General features: G+C 37.1%; 2 protein-coding genes across 2 annotated transcripts in view; both read left to right on the top strand.

Moving 5' to 3' along the window:
• Positions 1–12,262, top strand: part of LOC134649588 (major facilitator superfamily domain-containing protein 9-like) — a 336,592-nt gene that overhangs the window by 173,748 nt on the left and 150,582 nt on the right. The gene's annotated exons all lie outside the window — the stretch shown is intronic.
• The window catches only part of LOC134649463 (aldehyde dehydrogenase 1A1-like), a 31,786-nt gene that overhangs the window by 18,982 nt on the left and 542 nt on the right, over positions 1–12,262 (top strand). The window contains exons 2-10 of the mRNA XM_063504219.1: positions 1,868–1,972; positions 3,299–3,566; positions 5,244–5,360; positions 6,100–6,287; positions 6,690–6,792; positions 8,618–8,802; positions 9,298–9,462; positions 10,239–10,396; positions 11,487–11,561. Coding sequence (XP_063360289.1) covers positions 1,868–1,972; positions 3,299–3,566; positions 5,244–5,360; positions 6,100–6,287; positions 6,690–6,792; positions 8,618–8,802; positions 9,298–9,462; positions 10,239–10,396; positions 11,487–11,561 — 1,364 coding nt within the window. The remainder of the gene's footprint in view (positions 1–1,867; positions 1,973–3,298; positions 3,567–5,243; positions 5,361–6,099; positions 6,288–6,689; positions 6,793–8,617; positions 8,803–9,297; positions 9,463–10,238; positions 10,397–11,486; positions 11,562–12,262) is intronic.

The following is a 12,262-nucleotide window of genomic DNA, read 5'->3' as shown; positions in this document are numbered from 1 at the left end:
CCATGAACTCTGATAGGGACTATATTTTGACCTCAACCTTTGTAGTTTTGTAAGTTCAACCGCGAGGTCTTGTTATATTTATCATATTTTTATGATAAAATCAACCAAACTGTGACGACCGGTCTGGCCTAGTGGGTAGTGACCCTGCCTGTGAAGCCGCGGTCCTGGGTTCGAATCCCAGTAAGGGCATTTATTTGTGTGATGAGCACAGATATTTGTTCCTGAGTCATGGTTGTTTTCTATGTATTTAAGTATTTGTATATTATATATATCGTTGTCTGAGTACTCACAACACAAGCTTTCTTGAGCTTACCGTGGGGCTTAGTCAATTTGTGTAATAATGTCCTATAATATTTATTTATTTATTATTTATTTATTATTATTAAACTAAATTGTTGAGATTTGTTTGGTAAAATGTACCATATTCTTTGTCAATTTACACCATGAACTCTGATAGGGACTATATTTTGACCTCAACCTTTGTAGTTTTGTAAGTTCAACCGCGAGGTCTTGTTATACTATTTATAATAGTTTTATGATAAAACCAACCAGACTAAATTGTAGAAATTTGTTTCGTAAAATGTACCATATTCTTTGTTAATTTACACCATGAACTCTGATAGCGACTATATTTTGACCTCAACCTTTGTAGTTTTGTAAGTTCAACCGCGAGGTCTTGTTATATTTATCATATTTTTATGATCAAATCAACCAAACTAAATTGTTGAGATTTGTTTGGTAAAATGTACCATATTCTTTGTTAATTTACACCATGAACTCTGATAGCGACTATATTTTGACCTCAACCTTTGTAGTTTTGTAAGTTCAACCGCGAGGTCTTGTTATATTTATCATATTTTTATGATCAAATCAACCAAACTAAATTGTTGAGATTTGTTTGGTAAAATGTACCATATTCTTTGTTAATTTACACCATGAACTCTGATAGCGACTATATTTTGACCTCAACCTTTGTAGTTTTGTAAGTTCAACCGCGAGGTCTTGTTATATTTATCATATTTTTATGATCAAATCAACCAAACTAAATTGTTGAGATTTGTTTGGTAAAATGTACCATATTCTTTGTTAATTTACACCATGAACTCTGATAGCGACTATATTTTGACCTCAACCTTTGTAGTTTTGTAAGTTCAACCGCGAGGTCTTGTTATATTTATCATATTTTTATGATAAAACCAACCAGACTCAATTGTAGAAATTTCTTTGGTAAAATGTACCATATTCTTTGTTATTTTACACCATGAACTCTGATAGGGACTATAATTTGACCTCAACCTTTGTAGTTTTATAAGTTCAACCGCGAGGTCTTGTTATATTTATCATATTTTTATGATAAAATTAACCAAACTAAATTGTTGAGATTTGTTTGGTAAAATGTACAATACTCTTTGTTGATTTACATCAGAACTCTGGTACCAACTTCAACCTTTTTAGTTTTGTAAGTTCAATAGCGAGGTTTTGTCAAATTTATCGTGGTTTCCATGTAATTCAGCCAACCTTTGCTAATTTGGTAAATCCAACAAACCATTTTTTTCAGTGCATGAGTGGCAAAGTAATCTGGTGCAAATTATTTCGACGTGAAAGATCACATGTAGGCCTAGCACATGATTGGCGCGACAGTATCTCGCGGCGAGATAGACTAGACTACCCGTCTTTTTCTAACTATGTAAAAGAGGGACGGGTAGTCTATCTCGCCGCGAGATACTGTCGCGCCAATCATGTGCTAGGCTAGCTGTACGAAGTAAAAGATCACCTATTACCTACACCGTAGAGTTCCCGACAAGAGCACGGCGCTCGGTCCAAAAAGTTTACCGTTAACAATAAAGTTATTCAATGTATCTTGCAGATATTTATCAACAACGAGTGGGTCAACTCCCAAAGCAGCAAGACGTTTGACACGTTCAATCCTCATGATGGCTCCGTCATAGCGAGTGTTGCTGAGGGTGACAAGGTAGTTATCTATCAGATCCACCTATTCACTGCTGTATAGGTACAGGGTGTTTCCTGTAACAGGAGCAATAAATTAAACTGTAGGCTGTCCTCCTCAAACTGACCATCATTTGTTCAGCAACTTTTGAAAATAACTCATGTTCATGTCACATGTCTCTCAACCGGATTTTTATGGTACTGAATAATAGTCTATTATTTAAACCTTAATTTTCGTATTGTATCAAGTGACGTACTTTAGGACTATTGCAATATATTATGTAATACCTACATACGATGTGGTTGTACTTAATTATATTAAATTAAATAAAACCTTGTCTTTCTGATTTTTATGTATAAGGCACGACATGTACAATCGCCATCAAATATATCGGAGTGGCCAGGTGCTCATAAAATACCTGGCCGAGTAGCACTATCCCATTTTTATCGCCTGTCACCATCATGCCTGTCACGTTCTAACAAGTATGTACAGTTGTATGCAATATAATAGCAGTGATGAAGATTGTCATAGGACCCGATTCGGATTTTGTAATAGACATCTATTAGATATCTTTTAGACATCGCCAAGATAGAATAACGATATGTTTAAGATCTAAGCTGTCAAATTTGACATTTCCGCGATTCTGGAGATACTCTTGAACGATTTCCACAAGATATTACTTAGAGATCTAATTCACATCTAACACGATCTATCGTAAAAGTAACATTGGTTGCCCGAATTGCGCTACAAAAGAGAACTAGTTGAAATTTAAACTATAACGTATCTAGAATGGATCTAGTACGTGTCGTCTCTTGTGAATATCTTGAAGTTAGAATACGGCAGATAGACTTTTCTGACTGAATCTACTTAAACAAGCAGTCAATAGTAAAATGAAAATTAGGGGAAAACTATAACTTTACATCAATTATATGGGATCTTTTTTATAATTCTTACGCATTAATTGACATTGTTTCAAAATTAACTGTAACCTAAGTAAAGGCTACAGCTAATTTTGCTACAATGTCAAGTAATGCAGAAGAATTATAAGAAAATATCCAATATAATTGATCTAAAGTTATAGTTTTCCCCTGATTTTATTATTAATTTTTTTCCCCTAATATATTGCACACAACTGTAAGTGCGAAAGTGACGGGCATAGTGACAGGAGATAAAAATGTAACCATGCTGCAACCGCAGCGCAGCAGCTGAAAATGGACTTTAACGTCTTGACAATATGTAAAGGCATTGCTCAGATATTTGTGAACACCTTGGCCGCTCCGATATATCTGACGGCGACTGTACCGACCTGCTCCTTTAAAATATTATTAAAATGCAAGTTTTTCATTACAGGCTGACATTAACTTAGCCGTGAGCGCCGCGAAGGCTGCCTTCCACCGCAATTCAGAATGGCGCCTTCTGGACGCCTCGGCTCGCGGTCAAATACTCTGCAGGTTCGCGGCCCTAGTCGAGCGCGACGCACTTTACCTCGCTGCGTTAGAGTCCTACAATAATGGCATGCTTATCACCTTTGCCCAGTGGGCGATCATAAGAAGCGGGAAGTTCATCCGCTATATCGCTAGTCTGGCTGATAAAATTCAGGGAGCCACCATCCCCGCTGGTACGTCATACAGATTACCAAGAACCCTCTCGGTATTGCACGTTTCTTATACTTATCTATTGCTACTTATCTTTGTTCGTGACTGTAAAAATAAAAATAGCGACAGCTGCTTACTGCGTTTTTTATGAGACAAAAACAGATACCGATGTAGTGCATAATTATTTTCCATCGTATTTTCACGGAAATGTACGAACGTGTCTTGCTATTTCAGTCAGTCTCGGTACAACAAGTACTGAGGTTGACTGAAGTAGCATGACAAATACGAACGTTTCCGAGAAAATACGATGGAAAACAATTATGCACTAGATCTGTACTAAATACCTATAGATTTTATCATCTCACAACTTTATAGACTAAACCAGTGGTGGGCAAAGTACGGCCCGCGGGCCTTTTCCGGCCCGCGAGACCATTTTATCCGGCCCACCGCGGATACATTGAAATTATATACTAACGGCGTATACATTGAAATTATATATATTTATATTTTTGTTTTTTTTTGCTGTAAAAAAAAGCTTGAGAAGTTTCAAGAGGAAGGCCGGAATTGCAGCATAATTGCACTTTTGTATAAAACCGTAACATTTTAAAATTTCCAGTTTTGCTGCAATTTTGGCCCTCCTCCGAAATTTCTGAAGCTTTCTGGCCCCCCATGAAAAAAGTTTGCCCACCACTGGACTAAACAGTGACACGTTTTCTAGGCGGCGTTTCTCTTGCTTTAAGTATACCTACTCAGTTTTAGCCCTGTTTTAGATGTTAAATGTAAAAAATGTGGTGACCGGTTTGTTAAAGGCCAGCTCCTAACAACCAGTCTTACCGCATAATTGCAGTTTATTGGAAAATGTATACCAGTTGTTAAATACGACGCACGAATTTTCAGAAAATCTGTGGTTGAATTATATTATACTGTGCTTCACTTTGACCAGAGGAAATTGCTTGGTCGATCCCTGTGAGAGCCGGCATTTCATTGACACGTTGTTTTTAATTAATATATGAGTTAATCTTTATAATCTTATTTTACCAAAATAAATTATAAGAAAATTTTTCAAGCTTCATAACACAATCATAAGACCCCAATCGAAAAAGTCCTAGATATAAGAAGAATAAAAATGATAATTATTAAAAAAAAAGCAACCAAACGCCTTTAGGTAGTTTGATATCTTAGGTAGGTATCTACTATAAGATTATTACTTGATCATGGCGCCTCGCCTGAAAGCAGTTCATCGCAGGCTAGTAAAAGTGTCGTAAAACTAAATGTAAAAGGCTGTAGCCTTGTCACAATTTAATATATTGACGCCACATGCGCTATATCCACAAACCCACCCACAATATATATGTACGTAGACTGCAAAAATCACAAACCATTCTTTTGGCATGAAATTTTGTGTCCAAATTTTATAAATTTTTGGTCCATCATTGTGACTCAATGAACATAATATATGTTGGGGCTTCATATCACGTAATAAGGATAATAATATAGCACACCATCTAGAGAGATTTTGTTGCTCTAGAAAGTGTGTACCATTTTGCGAGGCCAGCTCTTAGAACATGACGTTCAAAAGTTAGGGACCGGATTTTATATTAATTGTTCACATTATAACTACTTCAACAGGGTTTTTTTTCTAAACAGGGATATTTTTTATAATACATACTTACTTCTATTAAAATCGAAATATTTTGCAGATGGTGACGTCTTTGCGTATACATTGAAGCAACCAATCGGCGTTTGCGGACTGATTCTACCTTGGAACGTGCCTGTGCTTATGTTCATTAACAAAGTTGTGACCGCGTTAGCTGCAGGTGTGTTTCTTATCTGAAAGTTCAAGTAATTGACTACATATACCGAAACAGATTGAGGCGATTATAGGGTTTCAGCTGCACTTTGAAACAAGTTACAAATATTTACCTATCAATGACACGAGACACGACGCATTTGAATTGCGACTGCAGCAGCCGGAAACGGCCGATACTGTCAATCTTCGTGATAAGTGACAACTTAAACTTTCTTATCACCACAGCAATACGGCGACGACAGCACAATTTACCAAGGAAATTTACAGTATCGTCGCCCATTTCTCGCTGCTATTACACCTGCAACACTGCAGCAGCTGTCTTACTAAGTATAATACAGTGTTGCGAGCACGATGCTTGTTTTATATGTATAAAATAGTCTTCATTTAATTTAATTTAGTCGTTATGTTGTATCTTCCTTCTGTGTAACTTTTATTTTTCTATTTGTTCACTGTACGTTATTTGATGTATTTTTCTTCTTGTCTGTTACCCTCCGTGATTCGTCTCACCTGATGGTCTCATCGGAAGACCAGCGCTGCCGCTGGAAGCCACCAGCAACATGCTGAGATGAGGCCATTTCGTGGCACTTTAATCTTATTTTGTGTTTTCTTTCATATTATGTATTGTCTGTGTTTACGAATAAATTATATTATATTCTATTCTATTCTATTCTATAAGGGTTTATAATAAGACAGTACATTTACACATGTTTAGTGTCCAATAACACTTACATTAGTTTTCATTGAAGGTTGTACGGTAGTCGTAAAGCCGGCTGAGCAGACGCCTCTAACGGCGTTGGCGTTGGCTGCTCTGCTTAAAGAAGCTGGTGTGCCCTCAGGCGTAGTCAATGTAGTCAACGGATATGGCCCCAGTGCTGGAGCCGCACTCACACAACATCTAGACGTCGCTAAGATCTCTTTTACTGGATCGGTTGAGGTAACAACCTTACAAGCTTGAGCTGAGTTTGCTTGGCGTTGGCTTGCTGTTAAAATTTTGCTAAATTATTAACCCCATTATTAACTTTATCTTTTAAACTAATACTGAATGTAGCAGGCGGCGCGTCAAACATATCCATAGCCGGGGCTAATTTGGCTTACATATTTCCTTTACAACTCTGCTCAAAGTAAACGTCCAAAAACAGGCAATCCGGTAGGAATCGGCTTTTATGGACGCGCCGCCACGGTAATGTAGTTATTTTTGTGTGTTCCAAGCCTAGTATCTCTTTATGTCTTCCTAATATAACTTACAATTAGTTCAACAAAACTCGGGTCGTTGTAAAACCGCCCAAGGAACTTGGTCAAGCTTGGCCAATTACCGATCCCTTAACTTGTTACGCAGGTTGGCAAGCTGATTCAGACGGCGGCCGGAGCTAACAATCTAAAGCGGGTTACTCTGGAGCTCGGTGGAAAGTGCCCCCTCGTCATAATGGCTGATGCGGATTGTGCGTATATTTATTTTTTACTTCACTACGGGAGGGGTTATGCATTTAACAATATATGTATGCATGCAAAATGCACATGGGTACGTAACATGCTTTATATTCTTATGTCTATGCAGATCAAATGCGCGTTGCCTACGTTTTAAAAAGCCTAAACACTCCTTTTATAAAATCATAGAAATATACCTACTTAATCATGTTTCTTGAAATCCACACTATCCACAGCGCCAGAAAATTCTAAATGTAGAATAGTCTCAGATTTCATAAATATTGAAATGTTTTGATTGTGAAACTTGATACGTACAGCACATTTAATTTTGCTCTCAGAATAAAATTATGAAAACTCGCCTATTTAACCAGATTTTCAACACGGAGTTCGAAATTACTTTATCCATTATTTTATTGCGAACCAAAGTAACAAATTAATAACTAAGTAATAATAATATTAGATTAATTTTAATTTTATATAGTTACCTAATATAATAATAGAAATTAAAATTGAAATCGTTTATTTCAGACATGGAACCCATAGTGTTAGTACAAAATATACAATTTAACTACCTACATTTATGTTAGTGTAGGTACAATATGTAAAATAATAAATACCTAAAACTTTTATTTTGATGATGCGTTGGGTTCGTGCAATTAATTCCAACGAACGCCTCATCAGTAGGCAGTCTACTTTGTCGACAAATGCGCTTAGGAGACTGTTGGTGAATAATGAATGCTCAGGCCTACTGTCCACGGAAGCATAGCGGCATAGACGCGTATTTGTCATTGTACGCTTGCTTGCAGCCTACATACAAAACCGCACAACTCTGTCCACGGAGCGGCAACGTCGCGTCAGCCGCTCCGTGGACAGAGTTGTGCGGTTTTGTATGTAGGCTGCAAGCAAGCGTACAGCAAGCGTACAATGACGAATACGCGTCTATGCAGCTACGCTTCCGTGGACAGAAAACCTCAGCATTTATAGAAGTAATCGTCTAATTTGATCTTATCAGTAATTTACTTAAGGGACTGCAAAATAACCGCTCTTAAAATTTTCACTGAATCATTTCTAATTAAAAGGATTTCCTTGAGGGTTTTTGGTTTCTTGGCCTTTTTTATTCCTCGCGAAAGGAGAATTAAATGTAAATTTTCTCACATTGGTTATTTTTTTCACTTTGTACTTATATCTGTATTTAAACTCAGGTTTGCAATCACAATTTGTATTGCATTGTTCATAAATCATAAATTCAACCACGGTGTCTAGAGCTCGTCTCCAAACCAGGAACTACCAGTATTTTATTATTAGTTTGCACGTAATGTTTAAGATATTTGTGTAGAACTGCGCCTCGTTTGCTTATAATACGGCTCGAATAGTAGGGTAATTCGCCAGTAACTGGCCACTGTTAGTAATTGGCCGCCAAATGAATTCTATTCACCTATAAACAGAATTCATTTTATAGTATAAGGTTTCAATAACTAGCGGCCTTATACTAAAATGAATTCTGTGTATAGGTGAATAGAATTCATTTTTAGTTTAGGGCGGCCAGTTACTAGAAGTGGGCAATTACTGGCGAATTACCCTTTTTCCGGTAGGTCTTAAAAATCACCTACAACCAGGCGTGGCCCACTCCGCGATTTCGTCGCTTTGCTACAGGTAGCTAAAAGTACATCTGTTCCACACCAATTTTGGTGGCTAGCCATAAGCCGCGCGTGGCGCTGATCGTAACAAACGCGTTTTGTTAGAGAGTGAGTCTTCTGTACCTAGTAAGTACTATTATTTATTCTGTGCTACAACAAAAATAAAAATAGTTAACAAAGAAAATAAATTCTTAAATTAAAGTGGAGTTGGCAGTGCCCGCTGCAGCGAAGGGTGTTTTTGGAAATCAGGGCCAGATGTGTATCGCCGCCTCGCGTCTGTACGTCCAGTCTTCCATCTACGATAAGTTCGTCGAAAAGGCAGTCGAGTTCGCGAAGAACATTAAGATCGGGCATCCTGCTGAACAAACCACACAACATGGACCACAGGTGATATATTATAAGCTGTTAATGCACTCCGTGCGGCGTTTTCAGAAACTAGTCCAATGGATCAAAAACTTTCGTCTTTTCCGTGGAAAATATGATAGTTAGCGAAGTGGGTATATTTTAGTAAAGTAGAGGGTTTGAACATGCTTAAAACTAAGAATAGGTAAGAGTAAAGCAAGAAAATGATTGCTTGCCCAGTGCCCGTTTAATTTATGATAACTGCAGGAAAAGACGTTTAACAACAACTCTTCTTCTTCTTCAACCTAGCGTTTTCCCGGCCTAGCGCCAGGGTCCGCTTTCCTGCTCAGTCTTCTCCACTTACAACTCATACTAAAATATTTTTTGACCCAAATCAGTTCGGTTTTATTAGGATATCTCAAATGTTTATTCATTTTTCTTAAAAAAAAATCAATAATTCAAACCCCCAAACGTTTTCATTCATTTATAAAGTTATTTTAATTAATTTCGACGTCATAGCGCGTTTGGTTACACCAACAGATTGACGAGGAGATGATGAATAAAGTTCTTCGCTACATTGGAAAGGGCCAACAAGAGGGAGCGAAACTTTTGATCGGCGGTCAACGGATTGGAAACCGAGGTTTCTACATTCAGCCTGCCGTATTCAGTAACGTCACGGATGTCATGGCGATCGCAAAAGAAGAGGTTTTTTTTAATTTATATTTTGTAATGAAGGAAGTAGTTTATTACTTATAAATTAGGTCGAGGTAAGTCTGCTACGATTTTGATAGCACACGCAGTGCAAGTGTTATTAATACGTCATAATTTCATAGAAGTTTGACATTTAAAATAACACTTGCACTGCGTGTGCTGTCTAAATCGTTACAGACTTTTCTTGGTCTAACTCTAGGTAGGTACCTATCTTATTTTTCGATGACATCGGTCACGTTTATTTGCCTAAAGTATTGAGAATTTACTTTTGAAACCGGTGGTAAGGGTAGGTACTTAAATATAAGTGTAAGATATTTTTAATAAAAGTGACTTTTTCATTGTTTCCATCAGTAAAAAAACCACGGTTTGCATTCAGGGAGTGCCGGCAGAAGTGAAAACTCAATGACTAGTGCAGAATGCACTATGCATAATTGAGGTTAACGCCATCTAGCGTTAGCGTTAATTACTTGAAACCCCTAAGCACATCACTGTTAGTACTCGAGTTATATTAATACCAGTTAGAGCGAAACTCACTAGATGGCATTTAAATCAATAAAGAAAAACTCAATGACATTACATGTACCTAACAGTTTTTCGTGTAATGTCATTGAGTTTTTCTTTATTGATTTAAATGCCATCTAAATGAGGGGCCATCTAAATCTTACGGTCACGTGATCGTCTTACGCTGTCTCGAGTTTAACATTTTTTCCCCACCTCAAAAAGTGTACAGCGCCGCTAAAGAAGTTTTCACTTCAAAAAACTTGTTGTAGATCTTCGGCCCCGTGCAGAGCATCCTAAAGTTCGACACGCTAGAAGAGGTGATCGAACGCTCCAACAACACCAGGTACGGGCTCGCTGCCGGCATCTTCACCACAAGCGTTACCAACGCTCTGCAGTTCAGTAAACATGTCGAAGCCGGAATCGTTTGGTAAGCTTTTCTTTATTTTTAGGTAAGACTTTCAATTCAACAGTGGTTACTAATAGGAGTATGTGTGAACGTATGTCAAATTAAACCAGTTTGTCAGCACTGGCTTCCCTCGAATGCGGCTGACCCATAATGGTAATTTTCGCAAACGCGTTTTTTCCTAGTTCAAATTTGTTTTCCGTGTCGCCTTCGCGAAACGCGTTTTCACTAGTTAAAACTAGTTTTCTGAAACACCTTGGTCTTGGTGGAAACAAGTTTTAACTAGGAATTTTCAGTCATAACAATTTTCACTAATTATTTAAAATTAATTTCAGTTACTAACTAGACGCGTTTTAGTTTCTAGAGAGAACTATTATTTATTAATATTATTAAAAGATCTTCGTTTGGTGGTTCAGCAAACAAGATACTGCCGTATTCGAACTTCAAGATATTCACAAGAGACGACACGTACTAGATCCATTCTAGATACGTTATAGTTTAGATTTCAACTAGTTCTCTTTTGCAGCGCAATTCGGGCAACCAATGTCACTTTTACGATAGATCGTGTTAGATATCTATTAGATGTGAATTGCGGAAATCGTTCAAGAGTACGAGTATCTCCAGAATCGCGAAAATGTCAAATTTGACAGGTTAGATCTTAAACATATCGTTATCGTATCTTGGAGATGTCTAAAAGATATCTAACAGATGTCTATTACAAAATCCGAATCGGGCCGTTAGAGTGATATTTTGTTTACTCTATCTTCATTGTTCAGTATTTAAGCTCGACAAACACCCAAGAGGCACATGAAATGAAGCCATGTGTTTTGTTATCCAACTTTAACAATTGGCTCTGTGACTTATGTAAGCTTTCACGAAAATCTCAATGGTTCCACCATATTGAAAACCCTGAATTGACAAAAAAATCACGAAAATCAGTTGAGAAATGAGACGTGTACTTCGGACAGATATACGAAAGCATTTTTGTCCAAACTAAAACGGAGTCCGTCGCTTCGTTACGTTAATGTTAAAATAAGGTTAAAATGCATCGTTGGTAAATTTGAATAATTTCCTTTATTTGAAAATAAATATTTTTTATTTTTCATTAATGCAGGGTTAACCACTATCTGTCGTACAACCCGCAATCTCCATTTGGCGGCTTCAAAGATTCTGGAATTGGGCGCGAAAAGTAAGTCTTGAAGATTATTTATTTCTAAACTTTTTACACTGAAATAGTAAGTAAGTATCAAAACTTTCAATTGATCATGCATGGACTTTATGTATTTGTAATAGGTTTACGAAACGTGCACGATGGTATCCACGCATGTTTTAACTTCACTTCGGTATCATTATTAAAAAATTTGAATACCTACGCCTCATCGGTTCCCTTTATTTAATTAAATGGGCGGTGACAATTCGAAATCAAATAAACGAACGACAAATGAAGGAGCCGTGCCGTGAAGACCTTGGCTAAACTAATTTACTTTAAGGTGATTTTTTTTTCCGGCCTCCCTTTATTACGATAAACATTTTTGTATGCGGAACAACGTTGTCTGTAATGTTAGCGACTAAATCAGTCTGTTTACCTTTGTCCCCAAATTACAACGTTTAATATCTTTGAGTGCTTCTTTTGTTGTTTAGGTCAAAAGAACGCGAAGGTAATAGACACACATATTTTATTATATTTACGTCATTCTTACATTAACAAACGTCGTGTATCAGCAGTGTGTCACATGCTGTTTTTCATAATATTAATACCAGAATTCAGCAGAAAAAAGATTCAGCGATATTTTTTTAATTCTTCCCTTAATGGGATTCAAAGATAGGTAGGTTAAATTACGTACACAAGAAAATATGTCACTATTTGAGTGGGATGGTGCACGTGGCGCT

This window comes from Cydia amplana, chromosome 7 (assembly GCF_948474715.1).
Source record: "Cydia amplana chromosome 7, ilCydAmpl1.1, whole genome shotgun sequence".
Classification (NCBI taxonomy): Eukaryota; Metazoa; Arthropoda; class Insecta; order Lepidoptera; family Tortricidae; genus Cydia; species Cydia amplana.
Note: the sequence above shows the minus strand (reverse complement) of the source record. Positions and strands in the feature narration are given on the sequence as shown.